The following is a 20,024-nucleotide window of genomic DNA, read 5'->3' on the forward strand; positions in this document are numbered from 1 at the left end:
TTAAATCAAATTCCTAACATTCCCCCCAACAATTTCCCTCCAGATCATGCATTTAAACAACATTTAGATTGATCTACTGGACATTAAGTATCATTCATAGGTCTGTTATTAGCATGCTTATTGACTGCACGAACAAGAAGTTGCTACTCCTGTATTGTCCTTCTTCTACATCACTTTTTGTATCACATCACTGCATAGCAAAAATTAGAGAACAACACAGGCAGTTTACTGTCTCGATTAATTTGACTACAGAGCACGATTCTTTAGTAGACTAGTAGAATACTTGATGTCACTCTCGTTTTAGATGAGACAGACTAATGTGTTTTAAGGCCATCTGGAAAGTGTTAAGCGGATTGATTTAGCAAACCGAACTATGAACATCAAACAGGGAGGGTGAATTATTCATCACATTGTAGAGAAGTATATATATATATATATATATATATATATATATATATATATATATATATATATATATATATATATATATATATATACTTGAACTCTGCAAAAAAAAGTAAACCGAACTAAAACAGTCATTTAGATGACAGTCTAAAAGCAGAGTTTAGAAATTACTTACAGGCCATTTGAAGGAGAGAATATCCTATTTTCTGATAGCCTATGTTACCTCCAAGTAGGCTATTAACGTCAGCCGAACGCTTATCCATTACTTTAACGTAATTGACGAAAATGTCTCCTAGCAAAATCACTTCCTAAGTACTTCAGTACGTAGGTAGTCTGTATGTAGGCTCCTTACCTTGTGTGTGCGTGTGTGTGCGTGCGTGTGTGTGTGTGTGTGTGTGTAGTGGAGGGGCGGTGCTGCCTCCGGCCCCCGTTAACAGAGAGGCTGGGATTCTGGCCCCGGGGCGGATACGGCAGCTCAATCTTAACAAACAGCGCAAAACAGGGGGGTGGAGGGGAGACCAGATTACAGGACTACAGAAAACAAACACTCACTTAAAGAGGGTGGACGACAGCTCTTAAGGTGATTTTAATCACGTTATTTTTTCATAACGCTGCTCAGCAGGGTCTCCTCCAACTCTCAGCGCGCTCGGCTCGGCGGCTTTGTGGACAGAAGATGCCCGGGCGATTCTTCCCACAGATGTTCGGCTTGGCTGTGTGGTGGGCATTTGTAATCCAGTCTCCAATCTCTTCCGCCAATATTGCCCACCGGGGACACGTGGACGCTGATAAGAGACAGAATTTTCTGGAGAGAACGCTGATTTTACTGGACGTTAATACGCGAACCCCGGTGCGGGTTTTGAATGACAACTTCTTATCACTGCAAGTGGACCCATCTATCCTGAAGAACGGCTGGCTCGACTTTTTAAGGTATCCGATTTGACAGCTCTCTGCACTCACACCATGCACATAGCTATAAGACACCATTGCTCTAACGCATCTGTTTTCATTTTCTGTTTTAAAAAAAATCAGCAATGCTGATATTTAGGCGCCAAAGTCACAGAGGCTAATCACAACGCGAATAAAGCTTGAAGGATTTTTACTTCGCAAGTGCTAAAAATAAATTACACCCTTCTGAGAAATCCCTGAATTATTCCATGTTTCGGTTGATTTTGTGCATGTGGAAGCAAAATATCCTCAGCAGCCTTATGCGCAATGGCGGTGGTAGAAATGTACTTTCCACTAAAATCAGCCTACTGCTTTTGCCTTCTCTATAAGAAGTGACTCGCCTGTGTGTCATTAGCATATTATCAGCTGCAGAATTTGGTTGCAAGTACAATAATCAAGATCAGAGCTAATTATTTAAACAACAGTTAGTATTCTATCGCAGGAGTCGGTGGCCTCTCATCTTCTCTTTTTTGTCTCATCTCAATTTTTCAAAGTGACTTTGTACCACCCTGCTGAGGATGGGATAGAAGTTATCCATGACCTTTAAAAAGCGAATGAAAGGCCAGTAGGCGAATATCCGAGTTTTCTTTCAGCAATAAGTGGGATGCGGTTTAAGAGACGTTCCCAGTGATGTAGTGCACATGTAGATATAGTCCTGTGATAGTTTCTCTGCTGCTGTGTCCCGTTTAGGCCAGAGCTTGATCCGTGGGTGAATGTACTATTTTCAGAGGTCTAATCGAGAGTTTTAACTTATTTACAAACAAACAAACAAATTTGCTAAAACAGTGATGTAAAATGAATGAACAAAGCTAAATCATAAACGAGCATTTAATGGGGAAAAATTACAACCTTTACAGTGCCACTGAAAACGAACTGTGCACAGAAGATAAAAAAAAATAATAATAAAAATAAATGTGCACAGAAAATAAATAAATAAAAAAACAATATAAATGTGCACTTATTAGTCGAAGCACCCTCTGATTTCGGTTTGGATAATAGCCTGTCAGCTTGGCACATCTTGATTTGGGAATATTGTAAGGACATCTCCTGTGCACAGCACTACTTAGGTCCCTCCAAAGATTTTTCCAAAGGATTCAGGTCCGGCTCTGTTCGGCAAAACATTAATATGTTTTTGCTGAAGCCATTTGTTTGTTAATATGGATGTGCGCTTTGGCTCGTTATCATGCTGAAAGGTGAAAGTCCTCTTCATCTTCATTTTAAAATCAGATGCCAGGTTTTACACGGGCTTGGATAGCCCACACAGATGAAGAAAACGGGAGATGTCGGGATATACGGGAGTTGTCACATGTAGGGAGCACACAGTTCTTGGCAGAAACAGCTGCAGCTCCGTCAGTATTGCTGTAGGCTTCTTGACAGCGTCCGTGGCCAGTTTTTTCATTGTTTTCTTATCAGTGTCACTGTTATGCCATATTGACTCCATTTGTTGATGACTGTCTTCACTGTTTACTATATGGTATATCTAACGCCTTACAATTTGTTTTGTAGCCTTCTCCTGAACGATTTATACTTTGTAAGCTCTCTGTGGCCCAGATTTAATCAGAGTCATGTCAGTTGAAGACAGGTGTGTACTAACTACTATTACACATGAGCTTGGTGATTGGTTCCGAACACAGTCACAAACCCAGTTATAAAAGGGAGTGCGCTCTTTTTCTGCAATTAGGATAAGTTTTTTATTTGTATCTTTTTTCTCCGAAATGTGTCAGTGTGGCTTTTAATGACATTGTGCAGGTTAATTGTTTTTACATTAAAGGTGCAAATGTTCTGGTATGACTGATCCCTATTTCATTTTTTATAACACAAAAACCTGATATTTTACCAGGGGTGTGTATAGATTATAATACAGATCCTGTTGCAATTTATTATATACTTGTGTTGGATTTCGATTGAGACCACGTTTTCATTATTATTATTATTATTATTATTATTATTATTATTATTATTATTAATAATAATAATAATAATAATAATAATAATCAGTCCATTATTATTTGTTAATAAGCCTACACTAGGCCGTCCCGTGTAATACATTTTTCATTAAGATCTGGCTTCAGATCAAATTACACCTACAATAATGATAACAGGTATATTTATTTATTTATTTATTTATTTGCTTGTTTGTTTCTGTTTGACATTTCAGGCGCGAATTTTCATTCTTACTTTGCAGCTTGCTTTGAACGCAGTGATCTCTCCTAAACACTCGGTTAAAAGGTTTTCATGACCCGCTAAATGTTTTGGAAGTTATTGCTTTTAAAAATATTATTATCAATGTAACAGCATAATAAATTAAAAGTAAAAATCGCTAAACCAATACATACATACACTAAATAAACACACACACAAGCGCGCGTGAACATATTTATATAATATATATATATATATATATATATATATATATATATATATATATATATATATATATATATATATGTATGTGTGTGTGTGTGTGTGTGTGTGTGTGTTTGTATGCAGTACCGTAGCAATGACATAGGTGTTATCATTTTATAATTCATTGCTTGTGTGTGTGTGTGTGTTTGAGCAAAACTCGAACACCCGATGAAGTACAACCTATATCATTGTATCGTCTTGCTTTTCAGGAAAAAATCTTTTACTTCTCCTAATTGATCATCGATTGTACTCAGTCTTAAACGATACTTCACATAAGTCATTAGATCGTCAGTCACGTCCTCGAACTACTAAGCCTTGGTCTATAAATGCAACTCTTATTTAATCTTTTAATGCTTGAATCATGCGTCAGCAGACATTTTGAGTAGATACACAACCAAGACTCTCAAAAAGGTAAGCACATTACTGTTTTAGCTTTATTACATGGGCGAAATGTTGCATTTGGTACTCATTCTAAACTGTGTTTAGATTTTTTAAATCTCTGTGGTCTAGCACGTCTATGTAGGCCCTTTTCTAAATGTCTGAGATAATGTGTTCCAAATTGTGCCTTAAAATCAAGTACAGGCTACAATATTACAAGCGGCAAATGAGAAAATTAGTGAAGCATTTCTGCACTAAATGTGAAGTTCATTTATTCACTAGGGACCGTCTCTGGAAGGGCTGAAATGCTTTTAAACTAAAAGAATGAAATGAACTCTTACTTGTTATTCTATAATACTAATACATAACTGCTTGGTAGCATGTCTGACTTTAAGCAGTCGCTCTCTGTTTCCTCAGCTCCAAGCGGTTAGTGACTTTGGCTAGAGGACTTTCTCCAGCTTATCTGAGGTTTGGGGGAAAGAGGACAGACTTTCTCCAGTTTCATAACCTGAAGAATTTGGCCAAGTTTAGAGGACCAGGACCAGACTATTACCTCAAGAACTATGAGGATGGTATGAGGATGTTTCTATGCAGTGTGATTTTCACTAACTTTTATTTAAACTTATAATCAGATCTTAATGTAAGTCATAATAGTCATAAAACATCTGCTTTTGTAGTATGAACAGACAAAAGAAAATAGTTTATTGTAGATTTTTTTCCCTAATGATTTCTGTGTCTGCTCAGACATAGTGCGGAGTGACATTGCTCTGGATAAACAAAAGGGCTGTAAGCTGGCCAATCACCCTGACATGATGCTGGAGCTGCAGAGGGAGAAAGCGGCTCAGATGCAGCAAGTTCTGCTGAAGGAGCAGCTCTCCAACCACTACAGCGATGTAACGATAACAGGTAGGAGATCACAACAGCATGTTGGGTATATCTCAAAGAACACAGAATCAATAGTACAGGAACAGGGAACAAAACTTGTGTTCATTTGCCCATTTTAATGATTGTGTTTGAGTCACCTTAATTAAGCCTGTTCCAGCATGTGCATCTAGCCTAAACTCAGACTTTTTTGCCCTTGGATAACTGTCTTGGAGTTGGCTGCAGTGCTGTGCCTGTTTTGTTGTGCAGTTGTGTCTACTGCAGTAAGCAGTAATCTGTTAGTGATATTAGAAGCAATGGAAACACTTCTAGGAGAAGAACAGAAATAGATATATTAAAAGCATGCAGTGGTATTATGACGAATGAAAAGTCTACTTAAAATGTCTGATGTAAAAAAAAAGTGACATTATAACATATTCAAAGACAAAGAAAAGGTGCAAATAAAAGTTAATGGTGCCTTAATCATTTCATATTTGTGGTAAAATATTTGAGTCTAAGCATTCAGTCATTAAAAATCCTATTTCAAATTCACAGGAATGTATCAATTATTCTTCACTGGCATGTGCTACACAAACACTGCTACTGAATGTAAAATATAATGCAATTTAATTGCAAATAATTACTATATTTAGACATTACAAAAACTATCATTCTTGCTATGATCCAGCTGGCTAGCTTGTTCTTAGCAAATGTCTACTACAATGATCATTTTTTAAAATCTTTAACTTAAGTCAATTACATAGCTCTTTGAAAAAAAACAAAAACAGGTTGGATAAGAATGATTTGTGCTTGTTAGTGCGGATTAAGCTTATAACCATGCTGGTTGATTAGCAAAATGTTTGCATGATCATGTTTTAATATGTTTTCAGTAAAGGCACTTGTTCCTCATTAACATTTTTGTGAAATATTGTGTAATGGGTCAAGATCAAGCACAGAGAAAAGTGAAGGGCAATAAAACAAAAGATGAGTGGTGACTGGAAAAAAATTATCAGACAAATAGATTAATATATCCTTTAAATAAAAAATAATTACTAGTTGCAGTGTAAGATAATACACATGCAAACTGAAAGGTCACAGTATGTTTTTGCTGCTACTGCTACTGTCAGTATTTCAAGGTCTCAAATAAAGCTGTTTAAACACTGAAGTCAGTTACACTGAAAAAACGATATTTAAGTTTGCCCTTGACAGGTCTACAAGTTGTGAGCAGGTGTCAGTCACTGCTTACTGCAATGTAAATAGTAATAAAACAGTTTGGTATAAGTAAATGCTCAGATTCATCCCATTGGGCTTTTGCCTTAAAGTGATTTATTTTTTAAATGGTTTTTAGCGTTTCTAAGCTTGCAGTACTTGGCATGATGTCATACAATAAACATTTTTCTTTCATTTATTTTCTTTTCCCAAACGTCATCTCATTTCTTATTAAGTATTTATTCTGGTTATGTAGGCTTCAGAGTAACTTAGTTTAGAATCTACTGTACAAAGATGCAATGATATGTATGGCATTTATCACGCAGCAGCATGCTGATAATGAACACTGGGGTTTATGAAGTGAATTTTGCTTGTGATGTGTTCCACATGATAAAATAGAAATAACACAGATTTTTTCTCCCCAGCATGTTTGCTGGTGTAGGATGTCTATAGAATATGTAACTGGTAGGAGAGGCTCAGCACACTCAGGAATTAAAATAGCACTGTTCACAGTCCAGAGAGACAGACAGGCCTGTTAACAATCAGAATGCCCCCTATGCAGTGCCTGGCAGGTGGGAGAAGTGGTAAAACAGCTCTCCTTCGTCCTTTTCCACTCTCTGCATGTGACCCTTGCTGACCCTCTCTCATTACAGCGTGAATTGTACTAGGCGAGAAAGCACCCCTGCCAGTTAAAACAAACCGTGGTAAGACACGCCGAGGTCACGCTGAGGAAAACTCTCACTTTTCTCTTTGTCATAGTTTAGTCCAGGTTAGTTAAAGCAAACCATCTGAAACAAGTCAAGGTCAGGGTCAGTAGATGCTCTCAAGTTGCTGCAATTCAGATCTCAGTCTGCTCCTTTCCAGTGTCACTACATTCCTGTCTATTTTTTTTATTTTTAGAAAGTCAAACTACAGCAATTTATTACAGACATAAAGTTGTGCATGACCCGAGGGTGCATTTTTATCTTATCTACAATTTAGGGCAAATGATTGTGAAACACACAGAGTATGAAAGCCTATAATTTGTAAGAGAAATATGTACTTTTTAAAATCTAGCGCAGCCTCTCTTACAGGCCAGTTAACACAGATATAAATTTAAAGCCATGTTGTCTAGTTCAAATGCAGATGTATTACAAATCCATAAATCACTTACCACATATTCAGACACGCTTACTATGATGAATATCCACAATATGTACTTGTGCATGAATCTTTTTCTTGGTTATAACAGTCTGTTACATTCTTGTAGTTTAGCCTCAAGTGAGATATATAAAAAATTTTTTAATTAAGACCTCTGGTCAGAAAACGGCTGTGGTTGTCATTCTAGCCTGTCTGAAACTAGTGTGGAATTCTCTGATCTATCTAAAATCCTGGATCTCACAATACTTTCACAAGAGCATTATTTGTACTAATCCAGTGGCATTTCAGTGTTGCACTTTTACTCTCAAATTAATTTTCTTTGCACTTTTCTCCTTCATCTACACCGTTTGTTCACCCTCTCCGGTTTTTACAATTACTTCCTGAACTCTTCCTGTCTTCCTATACCCTTTTATTGTGTTTCTGTATGAGATGAACCAGGATTCTCCCAGTGACAATGATTTCTTATTCATTACTCTGTACTGTTAAGATGCCGGTAATATTCAAAGCTGTTTCCTGCCTCCAACCCACCCCACTACCATCACCACCACCTCCTCCTCCCACACTGAAGACAAATGACAGGAAATTGTCCAGTGAGTGTAGTTTGGGCTTTAACTAAAGGTGCCCTTTAGCCCCTCATTTTCGTTGACAGCAGTAACTACTTGGGTTTTCATCTCATTAAAAGCTCTTTAAAGGAAGATCTTGTGAAAACAGTATTGACAGTGTTCTGTAGAAAATCAGCTTTGTTTACGCATAGGTGGGAGGACCAAAGGGTCTGCTCTTATAAATTTCCTGTTTATACTGATCCTGAATTTTTGGGAAAAAAAAGTAACATGAAACTGAAGTAATGGTTATCTAGGCATGCGTTAAGCTGATGCTGTTCAGTTTTGTTTTCAGATTTTGTGGCTATATTAGAATCCTGTCAAGAGTGTTTGCTGCAGAAGGCTAATTTTATGTACATGAAAGTATTTTTGGTGAATATCGCATGGTAGAATGAATTTTTTTTGGATTTCATGTCATATTATCAGGGTGCTTACCATCCTGCATGTAAATTTACCTTAAAGTTTCATGTTTTAGTTCCCCTCCCCCAGCTCCTTGCACTGTTGAGAGCATGCGTGCGTGCACTCAATGCAAACACAGCAAGAGCATGTAGCTCACTGCGCTAGTGATGGATCTGAGACTTCAGCAGATGTTGCTGCCTCAGAAGGGAAACATGATTTTTTTCAATTTCTAAGACGTTAAGCAGATGAAGGTTCCTTTACAGCGGCATATACATTAAACACACACACACACACATACACACACACACACACACACAGGGATTCCTTGAAGTACAAACACATACATGTACACAGAGTGTATAATGGTTCTGTTTAAAGTCTAAGAGAAAGAGAGAGAGAGAGAGAGAGAGAGAGAGAGAGAGAGAGAGAGCTAATGGCACGTGTAACATGAACATTTACACTTACTCTAATCACTTGAGATGTCTGGCTAAACAGAATTGTGAATATATGAGACACTAATACTTGCAACACAATCTCTCCAGTATAAAATGAGAGTCTATCACTGTCAGCCGTTTCTCTAGTTCTAATACAGTCATATCAGGCATGACACAAGTATAGTCTGCAGAAAATAAAATACCTGTAACATATAAAAACATAAAATAATCAATAGAAATGGAAAAAAGATTCATTTAAATTAATATTTCTTGTAGGGAGCTTCAAATGGTAAAATATCACTCTAATAGCTTTGCTTAGTTTGTGAACCTCAAACTATGACTGTACAATTTCTGCAGATTCTTAAAGCAAGAAGTTGCTTTAAACTTTACTTTTCCACAGAAAAGTAGGTCTGATTAAAATGTTTTGGCTTACTGTAAAAATAAAAATGTTGCCTTTTCTTCCTATGATATGTATCAGATTTTTTTCCCTCTGACCCTGCTTTTAAAAACCATGCTCACTCCAAAAATAAAAAGTAAAGAAAAGCAAAAAAATATTCCACAATGCATATAGAGCACTGCTTCACAACGACATTCCCCCTGTGTGTTCTTGGATCCACTGAACCTACTGGACACCAACATAAACTCCTGGAATAGTGATTTTGTTCTACCCATGGCTCGCTCTTAGTATTAGTTTTTCTCCCTTGTTGTGAATGTGGGACAAAAGAGATTTGTAATATTTGGCTGCAAAATTTTCAGTGTCACTTTCTCTGGTGCCAAAAACTGCGGGAAACCTGGCTATGCACATTTCAGTTATGTTTGATTGCCCAACTTTGCTTTCTGCATCAATATCTGTAAAAGCACAAATGACAGCATACATCAATCTACGCCTTTTGTTTTAAAAAAAAAAAAAAATAATGAAGTTTCAAAATAAAACTGAAGGGTAAGTTTCTAACCTAAAATTAACTAAATATTAAAAAAAGTGAATAATAAATAATCCATTTTAAATTTCCCATTATAAATTTTATTTTTTCATTTTATTTATTTTTATTTATTTTTTTTATTTTTTATATTGTAGTTTTCCTTCATTCAAAAATATTAAAAAAACAACAAAGAATGTCTCTCAACTGTCACAGATTTCCCCCAAAGTTGTTAGTAATACCAATTCCCATCTTGTATCTTGGTCTTCTGTAACACATAACTGTTACTACTGTTGTTTGTTGAGCACAAGTACTTGCTTCATTCATGACCCATGTTGTAAATCAATACTTTTAGATAGCTGGGATTCACTGAATGTCATAGACAGTTAATTAAACTTGGATAGAGTGCTATCTGCCTATTATCACATACATCATCAATCTGTTGGCCTGGATCAGGTAAAATCAATCACAAATGTGACCTAAGCCATTCTTAAAACCTAATGAGAAAGGCTTATGGCATTTTGGGAGTTCAAAAATAGGGTCCAGTGATACCCCACAACGTTCACAGCTGGTTATACCACTGGAAAGGAAATATGAAATACTTTTGCATTAATATAAATATACAATATTCATTAATATAAATATTTAAATATGCAATGATGAATGAGAGCCATAAAATTGCACATGCTACATTATCTCAGAAATCTTAAGTCTAAGATTGAGGTTAACATAGAGTGTTTCCCTATCAGATTTTTTTCTGATAGGGAAACACTCTTATTGTTGGGTTCCACATAGAAATTTTAAGGGTTTCCCCAGAGGGACAACTGAATTTGTAAAATATATATTCATACTCCAGATATGGTCCTGCTCCGTCATTGACATGTTTTTTGGTCCTGGGGTAAAATGACTTTAATTGCTAAAAGATATGCTTTATTATTGACACCCAATTTTGACACTTGCACTGTCAGGAAAATGCATGTGCTTGCCCCAGGAATGTGGCAGTGTTTGTTCGTTCAAAGAACTGGCAAGGAGTTGATTACATCATTAAAAAGCATTACAACCAGTTGTAGAGGACGTGCATGTGGTTGCAATGTGTCACGTGTAGCTGTGGTTATTTATGTATTACCATGGTCATTTCACCTGGCAGGCTGAGTGATCTTAGGTCCATATGCGTATATTGTAAATTGAAGCTTTTTTGAAGAATTAAATGTTAGACTTTTTGTGCTGTAAAACCTAATTCATTGTTAAATTGACTCCTGGCCTAAGTTGAATACATTAATTTGGACAAACTTTGAGCAAATGGAACCAATGTCATACTTTCAAAGTAATTATCATATTTAATTTAGGCCTCATTGCAAGAAATCAAGTGAATGTCAGTGTTCTATGTTTATATAGTCATAGATCACAGGCATGGCACCCAGCCTTCTTCCTCCAGACCACCCTGGTTTCCCATTTGCTATGGTCTCAGATGCTCTTTAATGTGCTCTCAGACATGGATATTTGTGGGTGTAGAGCATCTTTTTCTGATTGGCTCTCTACTCTAGATCATATTGGCTTTCCCTTTGCTCCAGAAACAGATTTGTATATCACAGCTGCTACAGCCTCAGCTTGAGTAGACGACATGTACCAGAGAGATAAAGTTCAGTCTGGTCCAAAACTGTGGCTAGGAAATCTAATAAATCTGCCCTAAAATATTTAATCAACAGCGGGATTATAACTAGCAGAATAATTATTATTCCCTTATTTGTTTGTCATTTTGCTAGTAGTCGATGGCTTTTTCTGTAGTCTAGCTACACTGGGATGAACGTGAGAAAAGTACATCTCACCAGTCAGAAAGGGCTGAAAATGACTTGCTGAAACAAAATGACTTCTTGAATTGGTTACAGTGGCATTACAGTTAAGAGAAGGGATTGCAGTGAATGTTGGTGGTTTGTTATTGCACCACATGATCAAGGAAAACATTTTTATGATAAAAACGATAGCACTTACATTTACACCATTTGGCAGACACCCTTATTCAGAGTGACCTACAGAAGTGACCTTTATAGATACCATCAAAAACAGATCCTCATGCTTGTACAAAGAGTTCAGGGTCTATTAATAGTGTCCAGCTAATGGCCTGTTAGAGAGCAGCTAGCACAGGAAGTTGATACAGCAACAAATACAAATTAATTCGAGTTCATTTAAAAGTGCTTGCTAAAAAGGTCGGTCTTCAGTCTTCGTTTGAGGACAACCAGTGGCTCAGCTGTTCTGCCAGTCAGGGGAAATGCATTCCACCACATGTGTATAAGTATACAGAAGTGTCTCGATGCATGTCTTTCTTGTACCTTGAGGGTAGGTGGGTCATGTCAAGCCATGCTAGATGCTTGAAGGGTATGTGATGCAGAGCGGGGTGTGATAATTGCCTTCAGGTAAGTAGGAGATTGTAGTTGCAGGGGTCAGATGGTGTGCAGGGACAGACCTGGCAGAGGTGAGTTGCAGTAGTACAATCTTGACATGACAAGATACTGAACAAGTGATCTCTGTTGAGATAAATGCACTTTCATTTTTTGATACAGACATGTTCAATATTTTTACTTTTTTATTATTTTTAGGTTAATGTGCAGAGATAATTTTGACACTCTAATAAAAATAACTTAGGAATAATAATAATAATAATAATAATAATAATAATAATAATAATAATAATAAAAATGAAAAACTTGAAATTTGCCATCTATAGCTCAAATAAAATGTATGATTACAACTGCATGGTTATAGTATGATTCTCTAGAAAGGATCTGTTAGTCTTTACAGAAACATTAGAAACAGAGGAAGATACAGCACATATACCAGAGAGCTGAAAAGTGTAAGTATATAGTATATTTAATTTGGTGCCTGTTAGACATGACTGAACATAACAGTCAACATATGGAAGCATCAGAGAGATTTTAGTTTCCAACAGAGCGCAGCGTCCTGCAAACATAATATGTTGATGAAACTGCACGTGAGAAAAAGCAATGTCATAAATCCACAAGTGTCCATAAAGGTGTAATAAAATTTGCTGTGGTCTGGAGAGCATTGAAAGGAAAACTAAAATTGAGTTTTCTGTGGTATGTTACAAAGTCCCACACTTGATTTAAGTGGTGGCTGGGGTGCTTTTCAATAACTGAGAAGGGGAGGGGGGGGGCAACAAAGTCTTTCCTGATCCTTCTTCACCCTTAAATTGAGTGACAGGACCTGACACCTCTAACCAAAGCCAGATGGATACATAGCACTGGGTCTGTTTGGTCTGTTGTGCTGTCTGTTAGCTCTTTAGCACTATTAACAAGCATTTGGTCTGTCATGTGGTTAGTGTGGCTAGTGGAGTTTTTATTGCCTATCCAAAGAAACAAAGAATACTGCTAGCCACTTATGCAAATTTGTGCCTCACATGTACAGTATTATTTAAGATAATAATGTTTACTGGCAGTTATTTTTTTGGTAGAATTGCAAATGTTCAAATGTTGAGGAACATTAAATCGCACTAAAACATACAATTAAAGCTGTTTAATAGTAATTGCAGAAATTGACAATTGCTGCTGCTACTGATATTAACTACTACTGTGACTACTACTACTACTAATAATAATAATAATAATAACAATAATAACAACAAAAGAAATTATACAGGATTCATTATTGGGATTTCTACTTAACTACTCTACAGGATAATCCATTGTATTAAGTAAGTACTAAGTTCTGGCCACTCAGATGTATATAATAAAATATAATGCAATTAATAACAGGTTAATGAGGACATTCACCATGACGTCCACATTAGTCATTTGCTATGAGATTATAGCTTGACTGTAATAATATTGCACTGAAAATGTTCACCATCACAGAGAAAAATTAGTCCTGGAATATAATATACTGAATCTATAATGTTTTGTCTCAAGTCAAATTTCCAAATCACTGGAAGCAGGGTGAAGAGATTTATATTTTATATAAAATTCATCATAAAAGTCTTGTAATAGAGAGCAATGTTATGTTGCTGTGATTGGTTGACATGTTAATTATCCCATTCCTAGGCAATTTTAGCAACCTGTGCATCCTTAGAGCATAGCAGACTCGCTGTCCTAACTCGTGTTATCGGCACTTGCAGTAAAGCACAATGGATAGTCTTTCGGGAAATGCTTTGATGTGTGCTATAAAGAGCCTAGGGGCAGCTCAGGTTAGTTCTGCCACTCTTAGATGCTCTGATTCTTTAAAGTGACAAAATAATCATGGAGCAATTACAGCATTAGTGCATAGTAAAGATTTTAAAAAGATAATACTGTCAGGTATGTAAAGACTCAACACAGGCCTCTTTGAAGAGATCACATCATATTAATTTAGATTCCTTGCTTTGTTAGTGCTGAGCTTGCACCTTCTCCTGTCATTCAGTGCTTGTCTTTATTTACTACATTTACTTTATTTACTATTTTACACTTTTCTGGAGTTTATTTGTAGTTTTTTAATTTACTTTTTAATATATTACAAATGCATTCTAATGAAGCTATAATAGATAGATAGATAGATAGATAGATAGATAGATAGATAGATAGATAGATAGATAGATAGATAGATAGATAGATAGATAGATATGCTGTATTGATCCCATGAAGAAAATTCTTGCGTCTTGTATACTCATATGCACAGAAACACAGTTGTGGATTTAACCATCTTTTAATATATACTGAATATATACAGTATGTATAAAATGAATAAATAGTGTTATTTGAACACCTGGATAACTATGTTTGTATTTCATGAAGATATGATATAAAATATAAAATGACATGAGGTTCAAAGGAAAAACCACTCAATACATATTAGAACAGAGTACCAGATGGTTTCAGTCAAACTCCTACAAATTTTGCCAATGCCTCATTTGCACTCATTCCATCATTTTCAATCAAAGATTGAAGTTAAAGTGCTGAGAGTGCTCATACATCCCATATTTAGTTTGACCTCTGACAACAAACAAGTGAAACCAATCAAGCTTTGTGTCTGATGTCATGATATTGGAATTAGTACATATTTTGATCAAATCCTAGCTTAGGATTCCCTACAAATAGATAAATAGACCTCACCATAGGTTATATTGTTAAATACACTAAATAAATGTGAATTCTGCTGCCATGATCATATGTACAGATATCTGCATGTGCAAGGTGACATTTGAAAGTAGAGTGCTGTTAGGAATATACTGTAAGTTTTTTTTATTCTAAGCTTGCCCTTTAACAGGGGTTTTGCATTTGATGTTATAAGGCATTTAAAGTGTGTTATGCAATTTGGCACAAACACTGGTCTTTGACTTCATCAAGTGTATCTCCAATCAGCCAAGCTCTCAGAACTGTTGACATTAACGGGAAATCATAATCCAGCATGCCGCTCTGTGCTGTCTCAGACATGTGCTGCCGCATAAGACTGTCTCTATGGAGAAGATTAATTAGTGTACACAAATGTGTGTGGATGTATACACCAGTGTGTGTTCGGGGATGTTAACATGTCACTCACTCCTCTATCCTTTCCACTGCTAACCACATGGCCTGATATACACACGCAAATATGTACAATTGAACACACACACACACGTCTTACAAATACAGTTATGTCCAGCTGAAATCTTGTTAACATGGTCAAATACACACATGGGAAGTTCACCAGTTAACTAATCCGAACACTGACATGTGCACGCACACACACACACACACACACACACACACACACACAGATTTTATACTAACCATACTGAATGAAAAACAGGTGTCTTCATAGCTTGCATTCTTCAAGAATACAAAAGTTCTTTGACCTGAGCAGCTCTTTGCAAAACATACCCTATCGAACGAGGGTCCCTGTGTAATGGTCTGTTTATAAACACAAGGGTACTTGGGTTTGTATGACATGCAGTGTGCACTTCAGACTACCAGCAGGCAGAGGAGGAGTATTAAAACCATATTTTCACTCGTTTTTGTTGTGAGAGCTAGTTTGTTTTCCTGCCTTCTGCCTTTTACTTTTCTGTTCATTTGTCTATCTGTAATTTTTATTTATTATTTTCCTTATAATACGTTACTTCTTCTTGTCTCTACCAGTGTTCTAAACTTTAGCTAAATGGCAAAGCAAGACATGTTGTTGATTAGCATTATTGCAGCATAAAAATGATCTAAACCCGCGTTGCAGAGTTCTAATGGATTAAAAGAAAATAAATACAATTAATACCACTCATGCTGGCATCCACTGAAGCACCATGTTTAATCTGGCAAAACACACTAGTTTAACTGAAAGCATATTGTAATGGAGACAAAATGTGGTCTTCTTTCTTGCCCACAGAATCCCACAACATCTGCATGATTAACCTTTGTTGTTCTTCCCTTGTAATTGAGTAGTTATTTTGCCTCAAATTGGTTTAGTGTGAGCTGGGAATTGAAATATGGCATGCAGCATGATTGCTTTTCCTCGCCTGGAAATCGTATGTGTTGTCAATCATTTTTCTAGGGGGAGGTGTGAGAATTCACTATCAGTTATCTGCCATTTTTAACTGATTTGGGAGAGAGTATTTGAGGTAACCTTGAAGTAAATAAATATATTAAGCTACCAAGTAGAAATTAGGGGTGTTTAGTGCTTCAAAAATCTATAGTATATCAGTATGCTGATTTATTGTATCCGATTCTCCCAGAGGGATACTGGAAAACATTGAAAATGTCATGTGCATAGGACTGTTTTTCTGCACTTGCCATTATAATATTGGCTTATTCCTGCCAGTGATATTTTCTTACAAATTTAATTGGTTTTATTTCACCACATATACACAAACCAGTAGCCTAATATAAACCACCACAACCCAGACTCAAGCATTTATTAAATGAAAGAATGAACCTTGGAAATGCATAGCACAGCAACTTATATTTATGCTATTGGATGCTGTCTTTATTTGTCCCATGAGCTTCATGTTGTACTGTTCACTAATGACTGCATCAAACTAAAAAAAAAAAACAGAATATTGTGCCTCATTTTCCTGTTTGGATAATCTGTTCAGTCTGAATACTATATTCATTTTCAAATACATCCCAGGTAGAAGCACTTTGTACCTTACTTACTTAATACTAACTACTGTATGTTTTCGGAAGTTTTTCTTTAAAAGTGTTGATGTATTTTATGTCACATTTATTACTACATAAACTTCATTACATTTTTAAAAGCTAGTGACTTTAATAAATTTTTCTTGATATAATAGTAACCTTTTATTGCCAGTAAAATCCAACTGTTTTGAACTTTTGTCAAATCGACAAAGCTGTTCAGATCTGTTAGTTGGCTTCCAATTTTTAATCCTCAAAACATGTTTTGCAATCATCGCTACTATTTTCTTGTCAGAAAAAACACCAATGCTGACTAGTTGCAAGAATGGTCACTATGTATGTATGTATGTATGTATGTATGTATGTATGTATGTATTTGTTTGTTTGTTTAATCTGGATAAACGACAAATTATGCTAGCACCTGAGCAAACCTCTACAAAATATTTAGCAAAGGCATTCAGTCAATCATGTTGAAAGATGCCCATCAACTTTATGATGAACATGTTGAGAACCTCATATACTTTCCATCCTTCATACCAAGTTGGAACTATTTTACTACAGTATAAAGACATCAGTGTCTTAATATCTCTCTTATCTCTACATTTACTTTTGCTTGCACAGACATATTGAAATGTTTGTTTTTATTATCACTTATTAATCCAACAGATTACTGTTTCACACAATGATGGCAGATTCTTCTGCTCTCTGACATCTGCTGTAAGAAAGCAGTGTGATAAAACTAGTAGTTGTTTTCTCATGGGTTATTTTAACTTTAATTTTTTTTTTTTTGCATGAGGCATTTACCAATTTTTTTTTTTTGTTAAAAGCATCATAACAATGCCTTCATTGGTTTGTGTCCATTTTGTAACAGATTATGTCAAATTCAGCATGTGAGGAGGCAAAGGTCCATGTTATGTAATATATGACTTTTTCTTGTGCATCTTAAATCTCATTTCTTTAAACTACACTTGGTGGATGTCAGGCATGCGGTTTTTTACCAAATTTTGAAAGATGGGGATTAAAGGTCTGTGTTGGGACACTTTCTTGCACCCATTGTTTTCCTTACGAGTAGACATTGTAGATGTTGTCTGGCTAGGGAAATGCTTTGCTTTGAAGTTTTTTTGAATATGCAGTTTGTTGCTGTAGGTAATCACTGGACATAAATGGAAATGCTGTGCCTCCGAAATGAGCCGTAGCGCTCTGGTACAGTCCTGCTCGTTATGGAGGTCTTATGTCTGTGATCAGATAGCTAGCCTGACAATATCCAGACCCCTCTCTTTCCATTACGTTTGTAAGGCTTGTTGGGAATCAGTGCTTTTTTTACAGTTGATACTAAGTTCATGCACTCAATTTCAAGAATGGATACACTTAGATTACTTTTTTGTTTCTTTGCTGCAGTGCCTGGGATGGATTAAATGTTGTAGATGTTGTGTAAATAACTGAACTCCAAATAGATATAAGTATAGTTATTAATTTGAGGTTTTCAAATATTACAATAAACAGTTTTATTTTTAAATAGCATTAGAATCTACATCTGATTCCAAAGTACATTCTTGGAAATCTCACTGCAGTTCAATTACTAAAATACACATAAGAATGACAGATGACCAACTAACCATGTCAGCATGTAAACATTAACTGCATCCCAAAACAATCCCATCTTCCAGCTCCTGCCTTTTCAACACTTCATTTTGTAATTTATCAATTAGTCTATTGTTCTTCAGTACATTACACTGTAAAATCACTGAGAGAAAGAGAGAGAGGAAGAGAGAGAAGGAGGGAGAGAGAGAGAGAGAGACTGATCTGGAAACACTTTGAGTCTGCTGTAAATGTGAACCAGAGTTCAATTCCTGATGTCTTCTCTATATTGCTGTGTCTGTACTGAGCCCTTAGGAGCCTGCATGCTGTTCATGGTATAATTACCTTTAGAAACATGGAATTGATCACATTTGGCTGCTTTTTGGACAAGTAGCTGTTGTTTCATTATGAATATGCCTGAGATAAAGAGACACTGAGAAGTGCAGCCAAGTAACATGTTGTATTGCAAACTGTTTGTGTGTTTATATGTGAAAATGTGATTGTGAATTATGGTTAGTTGTTTAAAGGTAACAGGATAAATTAAGTCCACCTCTGGCCTTACATTGCACTGGTCATGTTTTATTCTAAAATGATCATGATTTCAGTGTAGTTATTGTTCTTTACAACTTTAAAGAGGGCATAAGACCAGTTACAATTAGATATGTGCTTGGCCCATATCCAGATTCCTCAACAGTGCCAGTTCTTGTGCAAGAGTCTGCTCAAGAAAAGAAGGCCTTCGAATCTCCCCGGCCCACATCTGGTTCTGCTTCTACTTTTGCCCTGACAGCATGGCTCTGCTTTCTATCCACCTGACTTTGATACAGTTTTATCTCAATCAGCTCACTGTGCTAAAGGCTGCATAACAGGGAGGGCTTCCAGAATGCCACTCAGACACATCAAGGTGGGCTTCCCTTCTTTATGCAATTTAGGCGTACTAGAAAGAAGAAGGAAAGGATCTAGAAATGCTTACCATTGCTTTTTGTTTATTGTTTTCTTGTTTGAATTAAACCTTGTCCTCCTCATTATTGTTTTATTGCTTTGTACCCTATTAAGTGATGCATTAAATTAAAGACTTAATTAAAGGCTTAGACTATTTAGTGTGCTTTGAACAACAATTTTACATTAAATATGCTTTGAATTAAGCTTTCTCATTGAAATTATGAGATAGCCACCCATCGTTATTGGTGTGGCAACTGTTTTGTTTTGAAATCTTTAATGTTGCCCACCCTATAAAATCAGGAATTTAGTAATCATGTTAATGTGCACATCTGGACTACGACTTTGTCTGACTTTATTTTAGTTAAATGGTAGGAATTCCTATGGTAGGTATTTTATGTTTACTGCATATATACACACTTTTACATTACTTTTACTGCTGTAATCTCATTTTTTGTGATCTGTCCCAGTGGGTTCATAAAATTGCACGATAATATGAGAATCACTCCATTTTATAGTCGCACAAAGATTTCCAAATTGATGTAATAGCCATTTTACTCTACAGACACAGAATTACAGTTTTTTTAATCCATGATTATCAGTGATACACACTATTATATATGCATAATGTATTAATGCATAAATAATTTAGACATACAGTATATGAGTATGGAATTATAATTGAATGTCTCAGCCTTGAATCTCAGCGCTGCTGGTACATCACCCACAGTTCTG

At 36.0% G+C, this 20,024-nt stretch overlaps 1 protein-coding gene across 1 annotated transcript in view; it reads left to right on the forward strand.

The window, feature by feature from the left end:
• Positions 1-591: 591 nt before the first annotated feature.
• Positions 592-20,024, forward strand: part of hpse2 (heparanase 2) — a 49,507-nt gene continuing 30,074 nt past the window's right edge. The window contains exons 1-3 of the mRNA XM_058386575.1: positions 592-1,332; positions 4,552-4,706; positions 4,879-5,040. Coding sequence (XP_058242558.1) covers positions 1,079-1,332; positions 4,552-4,706; positions 4,879-5,040 — 571 coding nt within the window. The 5' untranslated portion in view covers positions 592-1,078. The remainder of the gene's footprint in view (positions 1,333-4,551; positions 4,707-4,878; positions 5,041-20,024) is intronic.

This window comes from Hemibagrus wyckioides, linkage group LG03, assembly GCF_019097595.1.
Source record: "Hemibagrus wyckioides isolate EC202008001 linkage group LG03, SWU_Hwy_1.0, whole genome shotgun sequence".
NCBI lineage: Eukaryota > Metazoa > Chordata > Actinopteri > Siluriformes > Bagridae > Hemibagrus > Hemibagrus wyckioides.